The sequence below is a fragment of the Micrasema longulum genome, unplaced genomic scaffold (genome assembly GCF_059751315.1).
Source record: "Micrasema longulum isolate JH-2025_06_02 unplaced genomic scaffold, ASM5975131v1 h1tg000060l, whole genome shotgun sequence".
In the NCBI taxonomy this organism is placed as follows: Eukaryota; Metazoa; Arthropoda; class Insecta; order Trichoptera; family Brachycentridae; genus Micrasema; species Micrasema longulum.
Genome location: NW_028277267.1, coordinates 279,192 through 302,534, shown reverse-complemented (window position 1 = coordinate 302,534; position 23,343 = coordinate 279,192). Strand labels below are relative to the sequence as shown.

General features: G+C 31.4%; 1 protein-coding gene across 1 annotated transcript in view; it reads left to right on the top strand.

Moving 5' to 3' along the window:
* The window catches only part of LOC148285097 (suppressor of lurcher protein 1-like), a 120,324-nt gene extending 98,234 nt beyond the window's left edge, over positions 1–22,090 (top strand). The window contains exons 7-12 of the mRNA XM_088230318.1: positions 15,615–15,689; positions 16,512–16,698; positions 18,094–18,284; positions 18,840–19,047; positions 21,171–21,421; positions 21,817–22,090. Coding sequence (XP_088086444.1) covers positions 15,615–15,689; positions 16,512–16,698; positions 18,094–18,284; positions 18,840–19,047; positions 21,171–21,421; positions 21,817–21,920 — 1,016 coding nt within the window. The 3' untranslated portion in view covers positions 21,921–22,090. The remainder of the gene's footprint in view (positions 1–15,614; positions 15,690–16,511; positions 16,699–18,093; positions 18,285–18,839; positions 19,048–21,170; positions 21,422–21,816) is intronic.
* The last annotated feature ends 1,253 nt before the right edge of the window (positions 22,091–23,343 follow it).

Here is a 23,343-nt window from a genome sequence, read left to right as displayed (position 1 = left end):
TGGAGTAAAAACATGGTAAAAAATGTAGTAAAAACATAGTAAAATTGTAGTAAAAACATAGTAAAATTGTAGTAAAAACATAGTAAAATTGTAGTAAAAACATAGTAAAAATGTAGTAAAAACATAGTAAAAAATGTAGTAAAAAAAACGTAGCAAAAAAAATAAATTATTAAAACAAAGTAATAAATGTAGTAAAAACATAAAAACAGAATACATAGTAAGAAACATAATTAAAGTCATAATAAAAAAATGAATGTATGTTGTATAGCAAAAAGCGTATTTAAAGAAAGAAAAAAAAAACAGCATATTAAAAAATAAAGTAAAAGATGTGATAAAAATTTAAAAAAATAAATACATAGTTAAAACAAGTTAAAAAGTCATGAGGATCTTAAAAATTAAATCAGCAAAAAAATTAAATCAGCAAAAAACTAAAAATATATATTAACAATTTAAATTAAAACATGTGTTGGCCATCTAACAGCCGCCATTAACCCCTCAGATTCCCTGCGACCAATTTCTCCAAGGAAAGTAGTCAGCAACCTCTTTAGCTTGTGGTTCTTGCAACATTTCCATGACTCTGGCATTATATTATATAGCTTTTGTCCTATGTAGGAGTATTGTCTCTGTGCTAAGGAAGTTCTAACTATTTGTCGAGAAATCAGATCGTTACTGGAATTAGGTTTTATTTTCATGTATGTATCTTTAGATATGTATATTCGTTTTTTAGTACAACTTGTCGACCAACTCTTCTTTTGACCAGTCTGTTTTTTAGTTGACTGAAAGATATTAAAGTACTTATTATTTTTACCTGAAGTTTTCAATACAAAAACACATTTTTTTAAATTTATTTGTAGCACCACAGACTACGGCGTATCGTTCTTTCGGTGGGTACCTAAAGTTGTCATTTGAAATCCGTTGCTCATGACTTCAAACGGAACGAACGAGTTTGACTTTTTATTCTACATTTGAAATCACAGTATTTTGAATATATTCCAATTGACAATTTAAATTTAGAAATGATTAATTTTAAATACTAAGTAGCTGGTACTGGTCTACGTGACTGGACATGCGGTGGACGTGTAACGCCAGGTGTTATTGGTATACTGTGAGCATAGAATTAAGAATAGTCCAGAAGAAGCGTAGAATCATATTTGAATACATCAAACTGTGTCCAATAATTCCCCCACTTTGACACACTTTCGCCGCGCGCATACGTCGCCGGGTAATGTTGCATGATGGGAATTTTTTTTAATCATATCACAAATTTAAGGTAAAAAAAAGCAATCTGTTAATTTCTCTAAAATTTTATTGTGCACGCGGAAACATTGATTGACACAACAGAGTAGAAAAATAAAGGGTCATTTAGTAAGAGTAATTGAATTTATGAACCTTGAACTTAAAATATAAAACAAATTTTATTTGACACAGCACGGATATTTTTAAATCATGCGAAATAATATTTGATGTTTTATAGATAATATCGTTCAAATTTCTCCCACGGCGTTGTTTAATCCGAGGTCTAATTTGCATTACTTCTTTTATTAAATGAGCAAAGTAAGGTAAAAAAAAATCTACCCTGGAAACACTTACGAAATTTCCATTTTGTTTTTTCGACAATCTGACAGATGTAAAAATAATTCCATTTTTAAGTAACTCATTTGCTACTTAAACATTCGTTTGTTAATTACACATGAAATGTGATGCTATCATGTTTCTTTAAGATCCTAGCAGTATTTCTACACTTTAAAAGGACACAACACGGCATAGTTGAATTCAAATCAGGAGTTGCGTACTGAGCGACGTCTACAAAGAAACTTATGGGGCAAAACGTAAACCTACTCATTTATGAGTAGTTGAGTCGCCTTCTGTTTGATGTGCGTATGCGGTTTCTGGACTATTCTTAATTCTATGACTGTGAGTATACTTTTGATGATATTTGTAGTTTATCCCCGATTTCTGATAAAATGCGTTTTTTGTGCCTAATAAGTACTTATTATTTAATAACAAATTATTTCAGTCGATACGTAAATGTGTAATGGAGGAATACAGAAAATCAAAACCCAATATTTGTTATATTTATAAAGATATTAAAGTTATTAGACGCCATGTGTACTAGCTACACATCACCGGGGAGGGAGGGTGTTGTAATTTGTAAATCAAGGATTACTTACTAACCCACGTCAAACCATTTTCATCCCACACCCCACCCTGTGTTAGTGGAGAAGAGGTCCACAAAAATCCTGAAGTTCTATTTTAAAAATTCAAAGTTGTGTTATGAATTGACTAATCTACACATTCTGCACATTGGGGCATAAAAACAAAGGTTGTTCTTGGAAGATTCGGTAAATAGCAGATTTCGACTACTGGTGACCCGGTTGGGAACACGAATAGAATTTGATTGCAACAAAGATGGGACATCACTTATAATCATCACGCATAAAGTATTTTGAAAATACGTGTAAGTTCCATCTCAGTTCTACGTTATAATATTATCATAAAAACTTTAACGTTACTATGTTTAACTATGTAAGTATTTAAAACTACGAGCAGTGTAGTGTAAATGTTTAAAAAACAGAAGAAATTGCATTTAAAATAACAAGTTTTCTGGAAAGCTGTGAAAAACTCCAGGAGTAGCAGTGAAAGCGGAGGCATGACAGTTGTTAAAGATAAGGATGGAAAAATGGTGACTAGTGAGAGTGGAATAAAAGAGAGATGGAAGGAATACTTTGAGGAAGTTTATGAATCGCACACTGGTAACTCGGGCGGTGCCGATGTATCGACATTATCCGAGGTGTGTCTGAACGCAAATGATGAGGTAAGTCAGATTAGTATGAAAGAAATTATCAGCGTTGTCAAATGTATGCGGAATGGTAAAGCGCAAGGGTATGACTGTATTGCAGCAGAGTTTATTAAGTCGGGTGGCAAATTAATTCTCACATGGCTACATAAACTTTTTAACTTGTGTCTCAAGGAGGAAAGGACTCCACCTGATTGGAGGAGGGCAGTTGTTATGCCGTTATACAAGGGAAAGGGTTCTAAGGTGGAGTGTGGGAATTACAGAGCTATCAGTCTTCTGAGCGCTGTCGGCAAAATGTATGGAAGAATACTGATAGAAAGAGTAAGAAACGTGACCAAGGAGAAAGTATGGGATGTACAGAGTGGATTTATGAATGGTAGAGGATGTATGGATCAAATATTTGCATTACGCAATATGACAGAAAAGTTTTTGGCGAAAAACCAGAAGCTTTTTTGCGCTTTTGTTGATTTGCAAAAAGCATTTGATCGAGTTGATAGGAAAAAATTATGGATGGTTCTATCGGAGTATGGAGTGAGTGACAACCTTGTCCGCGCTATTGCTTCCTTGTACAAAGATAGTGTAGCGTGTGTAAGGGTAAATGGGTCATTAACTTCCTGGTTTGACATCCCTAAAGGAGTCAAACAGGGATGTGTAATGTCACCGTGGTTACTCAACATATACATGGATAAATGTATGAGAGAATTGAAAAGTATGGATGTGGGAGCGAAAATGAGTAATCTTACTGTCAGTTGCCTTCTGTACGCCGATGACGCAGTCCTACTAGCTGACAGCGAAGAGGAACTGCAATCCTTGGTTACAAAGGTTTACGAAGTGTGTAAGGAGAGTGATTTGCTAATGAATGTGCAAAAGTCGAACGTCATGGTCTTTGAAAGAAATGTAACTATGACTGAATGTAAGATTGTAGTAAATGGAGATAGTTTGAAACAGGTCGAAGAATTTGTATATCTGGGTAGTATGTTTACTAGAGATGGAAATATGGACAAGGATATTGAAAGGAGGGTTAGTGCCGGTAACAGAGTTAATGGTGCCTTAAAGTCAGTCGTAGCAAATAAGTGTCTATCGCAAGAGGCTAAATTAGCAGTTCATAATGGAGTTCTGGTACCAACCCTAATGTATGGAAGCGAAGCATGGAGTTGGAAAAAAAGGGACGAAAGTAGACTGAATGCTGTTGAAATGCGATCCCTCAGGCGAATGTGCGGAAAAACAATGTATGATAGGTGCCCTAATGTCGAAATTAGAGCAGAATGCAAGGCTGAGTTAAGCATTATCGACAAAATTAAGAAAGGTCTTTTGCGATGGTTTGGTCATGTGGAGCGAATGAATGATGAAAGAACGGCTAAAAAGATTTATGATGCGAATGTGTCTGGTTGTAGAAGTCGAGGAAGGCCGAGAAAGACATGGCATGATCAAGTACAACAAATTCTTGAAAGTGGTCTTGTGAAAAGTCGGAATAATCGACGTGCGTGCATGAGAAGATGTATGAATGTGAAGGAAGCAAAGGAAGTGTGCCAGGACAGAGTGGTGTGGCGTTCTATCCTCTCTGCCTACCCCTCTGGGGAAATGGCGTGATGGTTAGTTAGTTAGTTAGTTATATTGTGTACTTTTTTATCCAAATTTGATTCTTTCGATGGCTGAAATATAATATGTTTTATCTTAGATTTCCTTTATAATCGTAACCACTCGGGTGCTAAATAATGAAGCATTTATCTGAAAGACCGAAACGAAGGGAAATATCTCGAGAGGTGGTATCAAAATATTAGCGATTCGTGAAAAAACTCGTAAAATGTAAAATCGGGAGAAACCTGAAAACCCGTTCAAAAAGAATCCCTTCAATTTACGAGAATAGATGATTGCCTTCCAAAAAGGGTGTTTGAAGAATTTCGTGAAAAAAATATTTAAGGAAGGCTAATTATAATGCATTTACTTTTTTTTTTAATTGGTTTAGCAAATCACAATATATACATATACACTAAATACAGTGGTGTAAAAAAGTCTCCGAACACAGCTCCTCAACCATATGACATTGGTTGTAATTATGAAACTGTTTTTATTTTAACATTTCTTTATGGTAATTTGTAGCTTTTATATTAATGCATAAATACAAAAATTAATATTTCAAATACCTCTGTCCTCAAAATTCCAGGAATTCATGACTACTCATATCTATAAATATCAAATCTAAGAAATTCGTTATCGTTTCCTTTACCAGCAACGAGTTAGAAGCTCGTGACAATGTTTTGTCTTATTTTAATTATGAATTAAAAGTAGTAGTAAACAGTTGATTTTTTAATAGAGTGTAAATTCTTAAAACTTCTTAAACTCAGAAAAAAGAATCGTGAATAAGTAGTGAAAAATTTTAGATATTTCCTTTATTATAATGTTATCTAAAGTTATGAAATTTTAAAATTTTCTTTAATAGTAAAAATGGGTAAAATCAACCTAATGGATAGTCGAAAAATTATTGTTCTGCATCAGAAAGTATTCTCAAAAAACTTATTTTAAACAAGCCAAAACATTTTAAATAAACAGTTAAAACAAACGGTCGTCATACAAAACATCAAATAAATCCGCATATTTTTATGTAGTGTACGTGTTGCCTCAATAAAAAAGTATTCCTAATTTTTTTTCGCTCCCAGAAATATTCAACGTTTTCACGCCACTGTTAAAAGATTTAAGTGAGAAAAAATATGTAAATATATATCAGGATGTTCACAGCAAAAACGCAACTGTCCATGATCACTGTTTTTGGGATGACCAACAAAACCGGTAGTGAAAAACTATTTCTCTTAAGTTCAAAGTGCCCCTTTAACCAATAAATAAATAGTCTTTTTGCTACTATCCAAGCACAAGTTTCACATCGAACTTAAAAGAAGTATTTTTGCTACTGGTTTTGTTGGTCTTCCCAAAAACACTGTAAATGAACAGTGGTGTTTTCACTATTGACCAACTTATATTATCGGAAATCTATAGTTATATAAGTTCAAAGTGCCCCTTTAACCAATAAATGAATAGTCTTTTTGCTACTATCCGAGCACAAGTTTCACATCGAACTTAAAAGAAGTATTTTCGCTACTGGTTTTGTTGGTCTTCCTAAAAACACTGTATATGGACAGTGGTGTTTTCACTATTGACCAACTTATACTATCGGAAATCTATAGTTATATTTTTTTGCGGAACTCGTTGCCAGAGCTACGACGCCAGCTGTCATTGCTGTTATTTATAATATTTGCAATTGTGAAAATCGGACATAAAACATTATACCTACCTACATTTGTAAAATATTGGATCTTAATTACGAATTAAAAACACCATATCAAATCTGTTTAATCTGATTTTTAAAGTTGTAATGAGAAACTTCAGTGCTAAGGGCAATCGAAAATGAACTACTTTGAAGTGTCACAGGCTCACGTGTTAAAAGCCAATCAAGCGTTGCAATAGATTTCCGGTTTCCGAGTAGCCATGTTTTTCGTCGTTTAGCGTGTTTTCACGGGTACAATTTCTTAATTACAAAACTTTGAAAAATCATGGCGATGATAATATGATACACTTAAATAAAAATATTTTAAAAATAACTCAGTTTGATAGTTTATTATGAAAAAAAAACAAAAATCCACTGAAATTCCTCATTTTAATTAAAGCCTTTTCTCATCAAGTAAGACGGCATTTTTCTGCGTAGCGTCTCATCTAATTCAGATTGAGTTCCTGTGAGAATAAAGACAAGGAAGACAATTATCCATAAATTGAAACGCCATTTATGTTACGCTTGTGACGCTTAGTGATTTTTAAAGAAAAAAATAATATTGTACGACACAGGAGTAAAACTCTCACGAGTTATTAAAACAAACTCACATCGCACTTCTCCATTTTGACGAATATCATATTTATAATAATGTATCAAAACTTTCCCGGGAATATTTAATGTAATTTTAGTAACAAAGTTTCAGCATTGTGTCAATCCAAAATTTAATCAAGTAACGTTGACGTCATTAATAAATTAAAAATCATAACAACGGTATGCCATGTTATAAAGTTTTATTATAATAAAACATTTAAATTACTTGGAGCTGACAGGTGTCAAAGTCTAGTTTTGGAATAAATAATACTTATGTAATTCAGAATTTAATTAATGAAACAACATAAAGAACCTAGGTTATTCTGTACGCACTCTCATGTTAACTTACCCTGAGGAAATTTTTAAAAAATATATCAGAAATAAATTCTGTATTTTTTAGTATCCTACGTAGGAAAATCTTTTTTCTATTTAAAGTATTTTCTTAAGTTTACTGGTAACATTATTTAAATAAGTATAAATAATCATTCAAATATACATATTTTCGTGCAGAAAATTCGATTGCACTTTATTTGCAATTTAATTAATTAAATTTTTACTTCCCATTGTATTTAATGTCAGAATTTCGGTACGCGAACCTGACTTAAGAGGATGCACAGGAGCTAGCAGCCGACACAACGGGGGTCTGGAGGCTGTTTGTGGACTCTAAATGCTCCAACAAGAGAGCGGACATGGAATGATGATGATGAAGACTTTTTAACAAAAAATAATAGTCTAATCCCTTAAAAAGGCCATAATTCTTTTAAATAATAAATATACCTACATATTTTAAATATATATATATCGGACCTCCAAAAGTACACTGTAGTATGTCTAAATCGGATTTTTTTCAAGAAAACATTTTTTTTTTTTAATGTATTAATGCTCGTAACTTAATGTACATTGACATTTTAATGCCGAGTACATTTTGTCAATTTTTATCAATCTAAATGTAGGTTTATTTTCTGTGTCCAGGAGCTTAGTCACAATGGCGCATTTGTCGGTTAAAACCGATGCGAAAAAAATCTCTTACCGTGATTGTTTATCGTTTAAACGATTCCAATGGAATATCGACAAAAGTTTATCGATCTGGGATAATAATGTGTTTGATTTTGGCATTCTTAAACTTCATACGTGGCAACACTAATATTAACATCTTAAAAGCATTCAATTTCACGCTCTTTGTCGGGTCGTATAATTTCAAAGTTTCTGCAAAATTATCCCATTTTCATACCCAAATAAATGTAATGGGGTAAAGTATACAATTCACTGGCACTACCCAGTTTTTCACTATTTAATTTATATTTTAAAAATAAGATCGTTTAACAACTGAGAGTTTTATAGAGATATTTAACTCATAGATACACTTTTTTGATAAATTTAATGCATATAATCTACCGCCAGAGGTAGTGACGAGCCGTGACTTATTTTACAGGTAATCTACAAAAAAAACATTAATTTGTACCTAAAATTTGTATCATTAACTTTATATTTTTTTCATTTATTTATTTTATTTATTTATATATACGACCGATGGGCATTTTTATAAACACATTTATACATAGAAAATTATTATAAAAAAAGTAGAAATACTCAATGGTTTATAGTAGACTTTGTGGGGTGGAAGCGGGAGAGAGGTGTTTATAGTTGAATTTGATTCAGTGATTGTTTGAAAAGAGACAACTTGCTATCAAAGAAATCAAGACTGGTATGTTTGTTGGCAGACCTAAGAATTCTGGGCATTGGGCAATGAAAGCCATAGTTAGTTCTATGGATATCGGTATGAAAGAGTTAGTTTTGTCTGAGGTTTCTAGTTAGGATATTAATTTTATTGAGCTCAGTAGTTTAGGCGCATCAAAGAGTGAGTTAAGAATTTTAAATAAAACTATAAGATCGAATTTATTTCTTTTATTTCTATTTATAAGATATATTCAAGGTAGTTTCTAACTCATAATACGTATATAGATCTCTGGATAAGCCCAACCTCCAGCCTATCTTTCTCAAAAATCGATGTTAAACTGATTCAATATTATTGATGTGAACATCATAATATGGAGACCAGATAACAGAGGAATACTCTAGGTGCGGGCAAACTAGAGAGTTTTAAGGGTTTTGATATTTTTGAAGTCAGCTGTGCGTGTATTAATAAATCCAAGAAGTTTTATGGATTTATTTATAACATCTTCAATATGAATTGTAAAAGAAAGTTTAGTGTCAAGCAGAATACCCAAATCTCGTATACTAGACACAGATGATAATATTTCATCGTTCAGTGAGTAGTCGTATATGATTGGATTTTCCAGGCGAAAAAATCTCATAACCTTGCACTTACTTAAGTTGAGATGTAGATTATTGAATGAGCACCAGATGCTTAAAGACAATAAGTCAGATTATAATAGTGAACAATCGGAAGGGCTGTCAATCTGTTTGAGAATTTTAGTGTCATCAGCAAACAGCCAAATTGATGTAGTAAGAAAAGCATTTTTTGTATATTTTATAATTTGTATATAAGTGGGTACATAATATGTAAGTAATATAATTATAAATGACTATTCAACACTATTTTATTCTACACTGTTTTAATGCAATACTTGTACAAACGTTTTTTTACAAATTCAACAGTAACTGTCAACACTGAGCACTGGCCGATTCCTTTTAAAATGAATAATTCTAAAAACAGCCCCTGCAAACACCACAATACATGTCCTATGTTATACATAATATGTCAACGGTATCCTATCAAACAAAAATAGTCTTTGGAAAATAATGTTCGAAAGAATAGTTTCCAAATGGAGAATCTTCAAACAATGTTTGTAATCTGCAAGTTTGCTTTAAAGATGTTAAATATAGACTACTTTTTGTATAAAGAAATAAGCTGAGGTAATCGGCTAGTTTCATCGTTCACTGAGAACGGGCTGGGCGCTGGGCCCACTTCATAGATATTTTTTTAGGATGATATAAACGGTGGTGGTAATTTATAATCAACAATTATTTCAATAAAATCAATAAAACAACTTTGTTTTTAACCACTAATTTTTATTTTTCTCCGACCGGTTTCAAAGCAAACAAGCTTCTTTGTCAAGGTTTACGTAACTAATGAATTGATTCCTTTTATTTTATTTCTATCATGTTCACTAAATACTACACGCGGACCCAACAAATCAAGAGTTTTTCTTTTTTTTTCTCTTACACGGGTGATAATCTGATATCATTATTTTCGAAGTAAGACAGGAGAGGACTAAAAAAAATATTGTTTATTTGGTTATTAATTATTGTTTTCTAATTATTAATCGCTTTTTTAATTTCTAAGATTTCTAAGTTGTCTAATTTTAATATTTTATTTTCAACATGAAGTACTCTTAATCCAGTGTCTTTATTGAAGTTATGATTATTTTCTATCAGATGATTTGCTAATTCAGAAAAGTTATTATTATTTAGGCATCTTAAGTGTTCTTTTACTCTATTATTAGAGTTTCTTTTAGTTTTTCCAATGTAGATTGAATCGCAATCATTACAATGTAATTGGTATATTCCAGATTTATTATTTTTATGGACTTTGTTTTTGTGATTTTTTAACAATGTTCCTTTATTATTAGTTGTGTAGAAAGCCGGTTTAATGTTTGAAACTGGTCGGTGAAAAATAAAAATTAGTGGTGAAAAACAAAGTTGTTTTATTTATTTTATTATAATGAATAACCACAAAGTTAGTGCTTCAAATATAAACTTCAAAAAATTATTTCATTTACTTTTGCATAAACAAAATAACCATAAAACATTATTATCGAAAGTCAAATATAATGGTAAGCTGTGCATAATCGCTTATTTTAACGATTCGCCCCTGGAGAGTGCAGGCATAATCGTACTATAGATAATTTTGTTACCTACTGCAGAAATGCAATGCCAATTGTTGTGTTTTTCGTAAGGAACAAGGCAAAGTTTTCTATAATTATTTTCTGAATCAGAATTTTAAATCTGGCTGTTTTGTATTTATTTAAATAAATATTTGAAGTCAAATGTGGAAAACTGAATTATTTAACGACTTTCGTTTAAATTTTGCATTTGGGCATGGTGCTGAATATCTGTAAATGAAATAATGAAGTAAGTTAATTCATTGGCATTCATTGGCTGCCGATAGTTTGATTCGATTTTTTTAAAGAAATTGTTATCCGAGCATTCAAAATATATTCGTGCAAGTTTTTTGAACTATTTTTTTTATGTAAAAACGTATTTTTTATTAAAATATCATAAACGTACGTAATTCAGTAGGCATAACAATATATTATCAAATATTTGTATATAACAACTTACCGACTTTTCTACCGGTTTCGAGACGAACTATTTCGAAAAAAATCAACTATTCCTCCAACAACATAAAATATTTTCATAACCTAATCAATGCATGAAAGGGCTGCTTATTCAAATGCATGTCGTGTTGATTTTTTTATTTTTGTGCAACAATTATGGTGAAGGTTCATTGTGGGTTTTGCATGTCGGTTTAATTCGTGTTCTGACGAAGAGACGGGTACGTCTCGAAACTGGTAGATATAGAAAAGTCGGTAAGTGGTTTTGTAAAAATGTTGAATAACATTTAGGAAAAAAATTTACAGCAAAAGTTATTGTTTTAAATAATTAAAATAATATATTATCATGTCTTCAAGTGTCGACAGTTGTATATGTTACCCTAATATGTGTTAGCAAAGCAATTTCCTTATTAAATCTAATAAAGTTCCGTGTTCCTTAGCTGACAAACCTTATTCTTAAAAATACTTAATTATAACTTCAAAATAAATAACAATCTTGAATAACTTTCGCATACTGGCGTCAGACAAGTTCTGACAAAAAACCGTTTGACAACACAACCCCAACATCAATGATACCGTCACGTGCTTATTTGCGGAATTATCACTACCATGTCATCTTAGCTACTATGCCATAACAGACCGCCATCCCCCATTTTACATTTTACGTCTGCTCTGCCAGGACATCAAAATGGTAGACGAACGCATCTAACACTTTTCAACGTGGCGGACTTATCTCCATCCGATTTCTTTATCCAGTGTTACCTTAGAGTCGCGCGTAGAAAACGCATTTTTAACGCGGATTGACGTACTAAATACACGCTTACAGAGCGATCCCTTCGCGCACAATTCCATTCAGAATACCACCCCAGGGGTGCTATTCTGAACCACTTTCGCTGCACGAGAAAACTGTAATTCTTAAAACTTGTTTCTCGTGTATTTTATATGTAAATACTCGAGGTAATACGGCCGCGAGAGCGTTTGGAATACCAGCCCAGGACTTCGGTTTTATTTCACACACAGAACTGTATTCTTCATCCACTTGGAAAAACAGATAAACTTACTAGATAAACTAACATAACTGATTTATTTTTTATTTATTTATTTATTAATTACATTATACATACATTTGTTAAGGACAGAGACACAGTTTATAGCGACACAATCAGGAACGACCCATGTATGTGAGCTTGCTCCGACTCGCTAGAAAATCCGTGTTGAGTCGGGGCACTTGTAATGCATTCATAACCATACATTCACACACATATATATTCGCACATACATATTTATATTATATTTTATACATACATATACATATATATTAAGTTTAAGTTTAAGTTTAAGTTTATTCACATCATTAACAAATAACAAATATTATTATTGTAAATATTCATTGAAAAAAATATGTAGTACTCCTATGATTAACCTACATATTTGAATTTCGTGTCAATTTTCAACTGGGTACAAATAACTTGTTGTCCGCCTCGCGATCCAATGGTCAACGCGTTTGCCTAATATGCAAAAAGTCTCGCGTTTTAACAAAAAAATTCTGATCCATACGTAAGTTGGCGACTCTACCACGAAAAAATCAACTCGGTGACAGGCGCCGTGGCGCAGTTGGTCAGAAGGCCTACTGCGAAACAGGCGTGGTGGGTTCGATTCCCGCCAATTGCCAGGAAAAATCCAAGAAGGGTTTTTCTCAATTAATCTGGGTGTTGTGGTGTATTTATCATAATCTCATTCCATTTCATTTCTTTCCCACCGTCTACTGACAAGAGTCTAAAAATAGAGGCTTAGCGGGGTATTCCTTTAAAATGAAACATTTTCGTGAATGAAATACTTAAGTACTTACTTCATGCAAAATTGTCTAATTTTCTTCTTTAAAACAATTTTCAACCCCTTTTAATTAAACACAATAACTTCCGGTGTTTATTTTTAAATGATTAATAAGCATAATTGAAGAAATGTTTAATCAGCTAGCTTCAAAAGATTTGAGTTTTCAAAGTATGTCGGTCTTTATCTAATCAATAGGATCTTTTTGACTTTCATTTTAGTTATTAATTCTTAAAAGGGAAAAAAATACGATGGTAATGGTATTATTTTTTTTTCTGTGCAACTTTGGATAAATTATCTATAATGGTTTTTGTATTACGCAACGCATATTTTGAATTACCTGAAAACAAGTCGTTTCGTGCCCTACATGTGCCGAACTGTAAGGGTAAATTAGTTTATAGATACCAAACAATGATGAAGTGGGAAAATCTTGTCAATCAATTGTTTTCACTGCTTAATTAAAAATTTACACTACAAAAATCACAGCCTCTTTATACTCAAATCGAATTCTCAGTGACATCTGTCGAGTTAAAAATAAAGCTCCGTGGCCCTTGGAATCTTAGAAAGCTTCTTCTAAGCTTTTAAGGCTAGGTTGATTTGAGTTTATTACAAAGGCGAAAGATCAAATCCAGAATTGTTCATGGGGGATTGGAGTTTAGCGTGGGTACCTACCCTCAAAGTCCGTTAAAAATAAGAAAATACTGGAAAACGACATTAATAGATTTTCATTTGAATTAAAATCATACATATTCTTAATCAAAAGAAGCGTCAAAGCTTTGATTTTTTTTAGAAAAAATTGCACTAGTACACTTTGATGTTGATTTATCAATCAATTTTTTAACTATTTAGAGTATTTCACGTTTAATTGATTAATAAATTTGAAATTTATTTTCCCACTCATAATATATAGGTACCCACCTACCCACTTAAACAATAAACATTGGGTATCACATGTATTTTTAGGTTGAAGTATTTTTTTCCCCATTATTGCCTTCTACTAAAACATGAAAATACTGACCGAAAACATACATATTTATAAATCATAATGAAATTACACAAAAACAACCAAGATCAAAAAGACTATGGATAACAATATATTCTAACGACACAACCATAAAAATAATGCATACATGCAAGAATGTTGTCTTCTCTGTGTTATATTGACGCCAATACTTACCGAACTAATTGATCGTCTGAAGCGTTTGCAGACCCAAAGCATTCTCTTTATTTTCAATCTCAAAAATGTAACCATGTATCGCCCTCTCGCATCGAAATCATGTGGCTTAGTTTCAATCAGCGCATAAACTTTCAATCACTCTCAATTTATAACATTCCTCACAACCCCTGTGTACCCAAAGCTGAGAATTTCATTTACCTTTCTGATCATGGTGTATCACCTCGCTCTTCTTAGGAGAGAACATTTATCATTCCTCGCCCATACCACATCATTTCTTCATCAATCCTATTCTGTTTAGGGAATGACTTTGGAATGAGCTACCTTGTCTTATAAAAAAATGCACCTTTTTACGCCACTTTTAAGAAACGTCTGAAATATTATTACATGTATATCCTTAAAAACGACTTCCCTCCAATTTTTTTGTTCCTTTTTTTTCCTAGATGCTCTTCCTGTCTCCTTCCAAACTCATTACCTGATTCCACATTTCTCATCATGTAATGTGCATATGAAAGCTATTTTGTTAAAAATATATATATTTAAGTAAAAGCTCTATCTGCCCACTAAAAACAGCTGTAATTTAAAAATAAACATGTACATTTATTAACAAATTACAACAGGGATGGAAAATACCTTAAATAAGGGAATATGGAATTCAAGTCGTTTACAGGGCTTATGACCTGTCATTGGCTGGTTTAAGTGGCCACTTTACACACTGTGTAACATTCACCATTTTGCCTATGTTTAAACATCCATATTTCTTCAATTCTTTCTTCTGTTGATTTTAGTGAAGTTAAAGAGCTGAAACCTTTATTGTTGTGAAGAGATTCATCTGACTGAATTATTTCACATACTAGGCAACGTCTGAAAACAAATTTTCAATTTTTAAACTTCTTCTTGGACCAGTTGGTTTCATTACAATATTTGAGTTTGTCAGATGAATCAGTCAGATGATTCTCTTCACAACAATAAAGGTTTCAGCTCTTTAACTTCACTAAAATCAACAAATGGAAGAATTGAAGAAATATGGATGTTCAAACATAGGCAAAATGGTGAATGTTACACAGTGTGCAAAGTGGTCACTTAAACCAGCCAATGACAGGTCATAAGCCCTGTCTTCCAGCCTTGACTTCCATATTCCCTTATTTAAGGTATTTCTCCATCCCTGTTGTAATTTGTTAATCTTAATGACTCCTGAGGGAGTGAAATCCAGTCTTTTGTCTGCGAACATTTGGACAAACTCAAATATTGTAATGTACATTTATATTTATAGGCATATCTCAGAGTAATAACATGCTATCGCTATAGAGCCGGCCATATTGACAAAAATTATTCTCGGATTATCAATTGTGACGTTAGTTCTTAAGCTAGAAGTTAGTTTAAAGCAAAACAATGGGCTGTAGGTACTCAGGTCGAGAATCAAAATAGACTAAAAAAAATCAACTCTTTTGTTTTGAGCGAAATGGCATCTCTATAGTAAGAGAGCTTTACCAATATTTTTTTTAAAGTACAAATTTTGACCAAATTCTCTTTGACCAGTACAGACTTGTTTTTGGTTGGCTGGAAGATATAACTTTTAGCAATATGAAAGCCAATGTGCATATATTTTTATACTTGATGTTTTAATAAATAAATAAAACAAATGTTTTCTTTTCTTTCCAGAGGGTGACAAAGCAATAAAACTTTTCGCAAACCAGAAATCATACTCTGTCATCGGTCCAGAAGTTAGTGCCACTAGTAAGAAACCATTTTTTTATATCGTATCATAGATAAAATTCATTTTATTTACTATATTACTGACACTGACGCACCAAAGTGAAGTATAAAATCAGAAAAAAAAGAGGGAAGTCGACTGAATGCTACAAAAATGCAATCTCTAAGTAGTAAAATTGAAACGATAATATTAATTGAACATATTTTCTACGTTCATCTAACTTAGATCATGGTTATATTGCAAAAACCAAAAACTAACTTAACATTCCATGGTCCCAAAGCAGAAAAAAATGTATTTTTCAAATTCCATCATTGAAGAGAAAATCAAAAACAAAGTTTAGTAATGTCCGTATTCAGAGATAAAATTTAAGGTGAAGAAAGTATTTCATTCTATTATCCTTACGTTTAAATTATTCTCTGAATAATATGAAATAAGAATATACTTTCCTCACTTTGAGTTTTTTCTCTGAATATGGGGATAAGACTCAATTATTGCAAAATAACTATGTTTACTTAGGTGTAAAATATTTCAATCATCTTCCGCTGGAACTTTAAAAAATATAAGACCAACTAAAAAGCAAACTTAATAAAAAATAAAATATATAATTGTCACTATCCACGATTTTTTTATTTTATTATTATCATAACATTTGAAGTGGAATTCCAAGCAGAAGAGTTTCACAAGATTGTTTTTGCAATAGCATGGGCACTGCGTAGTTAAACATCATAAGTAAATAAGAATTGATTTTAACTGTCATAAAATATTTATAATAAACAGTATAATAAATCAATTAGATAATAATTCCTATTTTACAAATGCTTAAAATACTATTATTCTCATTTCAGCGTCAACTTGTGATGCATTTTTTAACAGTGATAATGGCAAAGATGGCGTTGTATCCTCTCCACATTATCCTGCCCCATATCCTTTGAGGTCGCATTGTAGGTATGACTTCCAAGGAAGAGGAAAGGAAAGAATACAAATTGTCTTTCACGATGTTAGCCTCTATCATCCTGAAGGCAACAGCAAAGAGTAAGTTTAAGTTTATATTTATTAAATTTAGTATATTACAAACTCATTAAAAAGAACAGTTCACATCATAATGTTATAAAAAATCATAGTTCTAAAAAAAAACACAGAACACAAGTAACCAAGTGACAACAGAATTAGAATCATGTTGTAATATCTAAACCAAATAAAAACAATTACTTACATGATATTAAGACACACAACGGTAATATATTTTCAAGCTTTCTGTGAAAAGATCTACATTATAGATACATCACATTACAAACAGTAAAACAACAATTATCTGGATTAATGTTACCCGGATATGCATAAATTCTAATAATTAGATTACCATTAAATTAAGACCATGTTTTGAAATAAAACGCAAAATTTACTCTAAAAATTGTATTTTATGGCTTTTGAAAGGTGATTTTTGAAATAATACATCGAATTGTAATCACATTAAAAACTTACTTAAATATGTCCAGCAAAGCATATTGCTTTAACTGACTGGCGTGCCGGCCTCCATCGCCCTTTTTTATTTATTATTATAATATCTCCTTGGTTTTTTTTATTTCCTGATAACAAACCGAATATTTGGCATTCCGAAATGCATTCACCCGGGTGGATGGAGTTTTACAGTACGCATTGTACATGCATATGTTTTTTGATCAGTCTGGACAACCAAAATAAATATTTATTTTATAAAACTAAGGGTGAATATTTTTAATTATTTTGATATAAAATATAAATACAATTCCTTGATTAAGATTTACTTTGTTTTATTTGACTAACGGCTCTTGCGATTAAGCAGGATCTTTAGGACTAGTAAATTGTTCGTAACATTTTCAATTTTCACACTTTTTGTTTATAAAGTTTTTGAAAGATAGGATAGGAGATCAGGTAAGAATTTTATTTAAGGACAAGCAACATAAATATATTTTTTTACAACAACTAGTTCTACTTACACTCACTCAAAAAGGAACACTAGTAAATAATGTTGTTAATAAACTATGTAGTTTGCAAACAGAAATGGCTCTGTTATGATGAATATTTCAAAAGTAAAAATAAAAGAATCTAATATAAAAGATTCCTGATATTGTGTGTTTTAGTCAACAGGAAGCCAGATTATTTTGAATTATTAAACTTTTTCAGAAATCAGAAACCCACATAAGGTACTATTATATTATAAGCATATACTTAAAGTGTCTTTTTTTCAGTAGTTGGTACTTTTCTTTTCCTTTTCCTTTAAAAAAATTAGTTGATCCTAGTGGACTGGACAAATTTGGTAAAGTATTCTAGTTTAAAATCACTCCTTTGGAGAGGATGTTTTTCTTTTTCAACTCTAAGAGTTAAGACGAATTTGGGAATAATGTTTCTATTGAAATATGTTTAAATCTTAATTGTCATTCATTTCAGATGTGAGAGTACAGACGCTCTGCAAGCATATGTTCACCTGGATGGAAGAATGGAGAAGATGGAATCGTATTGTGGATCTATTGTTCCAAAGCCCATAATGTCTAATGGACCAAGACTGATGCTAGAATTTAGAGGAATCTATTCAGCAAAAAATGTTCGGGGATTCAAGGCGTCATACAGCTTTACAGAAAGTGAGTTTAAATAAGTTATTCTTGTTTTTAATTACTTTTCCATTTCATTTTACCATCTCTTCTCCACATTAAACAATGAATATAAATGTATTTTTATGAAATTAGTTAAGTTGTCAGCAGACTACACTGACACAACTTTTACACTGCGATCACCATGTGAGCATGGGTATTCTGATTTGGTGACGTCTTAACCTAATATTAAGTTATTTTTAAAAGAATTATCTGTGTTCTTTTGATTCATCCAAAATTTGGTGCCATTTTCAACGAGTTGTAAATAACTGACTATTAGAAATAGGGAATCAAATTGTGGTAGTGAGGTTCGAACCTCGTACCTGATCTGTGAGTCCTCGACACTAGCCACAGGACCACAACCCGATTTTGTTACTATTATTTTTTTATATTTTTTAACCCATACCCCCATACCCATTAACCCATACTCGATAAATGCTGACTTGCCTGACGAATTACATGCTTGTAATTCAGCAGATTATTGATAAATATTTTTGAAATAAACAAATAATAATATAAAAATGATGCTATGTTTTAATATTACAGATTATGGTATTAATCAAGGAAATCAGCTCGCGGAGTTTCCTTGTGGGTTTGTATATAACAGTTCTGAGGCTGTGAATGGGACATTCAGTTCTCCTAATTATCCGGGACCATACCCTAGGGATACTGAATGCCACTATTTTTTCCACGGGACACCGCACCAGAAGGTCCATCTACACTTCACCTACTTTGATGTAGAGGGAGTTTTACCGTAAGTTTACAGTTGTGTTGCCAAACCGCAAACAATATGTTATCATAACACAAATATAAGATAATTTTGTGTTATGTTTTACCACAAAAAATGTTTTACTGAGTGGACTATAAAAAAACAGGTTTTTTTAATAGGCAAACATAAAACAATCATTTTGTAATGAAGTAAAATTAATACAGTTTGATATTGCTTTATTGATAGAACGGTGGAAATTCGACTACCCTGGCAATACTAACAAAATGTCCGCCTTGTTTTGTTTAACAATCTGGTAGACGCTAAAATAGTCAAATTATTAAATAATAATTATTTATTCATTTATTTATTGACGGACTTATGAAGTCGATTCTAACAATGGTATATACATTTTTTTAATATGTATTTTAATATTATTTGTGAACTCGCTACTTACACATAAAATGTGATCCCGCCGTTATTCTCTTTTAATCCCAGCAGTATTTTGACACTTAAAAACAACACAACACGGCGTAATTGAATTAAAATCAGCAGTTGCAAACTAAGCAATGTCTACAGAGTAACTATTGGCCAAAAAATAAAACTACTCATTTATCATTTATGAGTAGTTTTGTCGGATTCAGTTTGATGTGCGTGCGTGGTTTCTAGACTATTATAATTTTATGCTTTCATTATAGATTATACCTAACCTAGTAATAAAAAATTTCGGAATTTCAAATAATTTACCAGTAAAACAATTCGATCATAAAATGAACAAATTACAACAGGAATGGAAAACATTTTAGAAAAGGGAATATGGAAGTTCAGGCATTTGCAGGGCTCATGACCTGTCATTGGCTGGTTTAAGTGGCCAATTTACACATCGTGTAACATCCACTATTTTGTCTATGTTCGAACATAGGTATTTCTTCAATTCTTCCATCTGTTGATTTTAGTGAAAAGAGCTAAAACCCTTATTGTTGGAAAGAGATTCATCTGATCAAATTATTTCATATACTAGGCCAATGCCTGAAAACAATGGTAAATCTGTGGTAAAATGGTAAGTGTGTAAAGTGGGCACTTAAACCAACCAATAACAGGTCATTAGCCCTGTATTTACTATGGGAACACTGTAGTCCGGGCAAATGCCCGTTCATGCATATTCCTTTCTCTAAAATGTTCTCTATTCCTGTTGTAATTTGTTAATCTTACCGACTCCCTAGGAGGTGAAATCCAGTATTTTCTCTATAAACATTTCAAAATACTGTACTTCTATAATAATTAGATAAAATGAAATACCATATGACATATCAATCTTGGCATACAAACATAGCTTTTATCTTCTTAACAGTCTTATGTAGCTGATCATCGGCCTTGAGGTTTTCTTGTATAAGTTATTGCGAAACTTTATAAACTCACAAAACTTAATTGGCATTAACTGAAATAAAAGAAACTAAGTACCTACTTCTTTAAAAATAAGCTGTAAATAAGGGATTGTGGTTTTGATTTAATTAGTTAAGTAATCTACAGTATTGAAAATGCAAATTAACTTGTTTTGATTGTCAAATAAACTTAATTTTACTTGGTATTGCGCAAATGGCCTGAGTACCTACAATTGAAAGCTTTCGTAATATTAATAATCATGTTGATAAACAATAAAATTAGTACTACAGTCAATGACATACAATTAAATAGACATGTTACAAGTGCGTATTAGATGGCATTTCAATTAGTCGCCTTTTTTGCTCTTATTCACAACAGACTTTCGTTGTTATCAGACATGACGCAATGAAGAATAATGCCACCATATGTTATGGGAAATAACTTAAATTACATTTAAAATATGAAAAATAGTACAGATGTATCGTTTCATTGGAAAATAAAATCTAATTGATTTAAGTTACACTTTTCACAATTTTAAAGTACATAAATAATGTACATAATAACAGTGACAGCTACCAGATAGCGTCGTAGGTCTCAAAGGTAATGACACAGAAATGAATCGTGATTTACAATCTCTGTTTTTTATTGTTGAGAGCAACGCTTTATTTACCATATTTAAGATGCAGATATAGGAATAACATGTTTATTTATTATATGTCAGCGACAACAGCGCTCATTGGGTTGATGAAATCATTCATAATAAAGTCATTTTTTATATCTTGTTTCAGGTGTGAATCTATTTCAGCGAGTGATTATATAGAATTTTCAAATTTCATGGCAAGAGATAAAAAATTCAACAGGCATTGTGGTCAGCTAAAGGATTTTCACGTTGAATCCGACAGGAAATTCTTCAGAGTTACATTTAGGTCAAATGACAGACTGGATGCTACCGGATTCACAGCAAAATACACATTCTTAAATGAAGTGGAAACGTATTCCGTGCATCCGGAGGTACAAACCGATTCTTCTAGTGCCAATGGTAAGGATGATAATTTACTTATTGATTATTTTATACTTAACTCCACGGTACCTTAGCATTCAGGAATTAGAGCCTTGTCTCTCCAGCAGCTCATTCACAGATGTTTATCAACGTGGTTAAAAAGTCCTTAAACAACTTGACCTATCACGATTCAACATGATTAATTTATATGTGATATAAGCGCATGATAAATTGTGCACAAACAATTACAACTTCATAAAACAAATTTATTTTACTAAATGTTATTAAATTTGTATATAACCACATACCGACTTTTCTATGTCCACCGGTTTCAAGACGTACCCATTTTTTTGTCAGGACACTGCAATAATTATTGTTATTTTTCTTACTTACCTACCAAAACCTTCCTAAATTTGTGAAATTCTTTGTTACAGGTTTGATGTCAATTTTCGGACTAGTGATTCCACATATTTTAACCATTCTAAACATATTCGGTTCACAAATCTACACAGATGGCTTCAAAAGACTTTTAACGTAGGATAGGGGTAATTGAACCCTTTTCAATAAAATAAAGATATTTTTATCAATAAACAAACTTGTACATAAATTATAAATCCGTATTTTATATGTAAATAACATTATAGAATTAAATTAGTTAGGAAAATGAAAGTAAATAATGAGATGTTACATTTAATAAAAAAGTGAATTTAACGGTGTTTTTATTTTATAAACTAGACTTTTACTTTTTGTTATTTTGTTATCACAATTAATTGGTGGGTTTGATCAAAGGTTTCACTCACTACAAATTTCAGATTTAATAAAAAGGGTACACTACAAAAACAGGGCCTTTAACAAATAATTATTTTACAGGAGAGCAAAAAAAAGAATAAAAACCTTATATTATGTTCATATATACATATTTAATAAAATAAGTTTTCAATTCATGTAAGATATTTTTAGACATACAATCTCAGAAAAACGAACGAAACCTCTACTTTGATTTTTTTTTAAACACCTTTCTTGAACTGATAAAAAAGCAGCATTTTTAGTTATTTCTTACATTTTATTAGTTTTTCATATTCCATTCTATTTAACTCGTTCAGGAGTAAAAAATGGCATTAATATTGTAGGTAAACCTTAAAACTCTTTAAATGACCAAATTTAAGAAAACAAGTTAAAAATGCAGTCATATGCAATTTTTTGGGCTTTTATCAACTAATAAAATTCTCCGAGGTTTAGTTTCAGTTTAAGTTATCATGGGTAACACCAACATTTTTTTTTTGACGTTTTCTGATGAAAACCAATAATTCCATTTACTAAATAGTTCATAAGTGCATCATGCAAAAACATGTTGAAAAAAACTGCTGTTGAGTAAAAGTGATTTTCAGTCCAATACAGTCAATCTCAGAATGTTAGAGTGAAAATATTTACTAATTAAAAATAAAAATATTAATATTATTGTAAGACGTCACTCCCCATTATGTACACAAGAATTGTTTTTTTTTTCTTTTACATAATGGGAAACGATAAAGCAAATATATGCATTCAATTTATATAAAATTTGTATTTAGTTGTAATATAACAAACTCATATTTTTTTCTGAATAAACTAAAAAAAAGACAATAATGCATTAAGAAGGTTTTATCAGTATAATGTAAAAAGTAATAAAAAATTGCAATGAGCCTATTTCAGTTGTGTTACCTTCAAAAAAAGAGTTTCCCACACTCACAACACTAGATTAAAAACTAAGGGCTCCCTGTTTGTTCCCCGAATTACAAATTACTTTGGAGAGTGAACATTAAATTACGTTGTTCCAAGATTGTTCAATGATCTCCCACAAACCATCATTAACATGAAAGATCTTCAAATGAAATAAAAAGAACTGAAGAAATATCTTCTAGATACTTAATAGTGCCTGTTTATAAGTAAATTTGAAAAATATAAATAAAACAAATGTAATA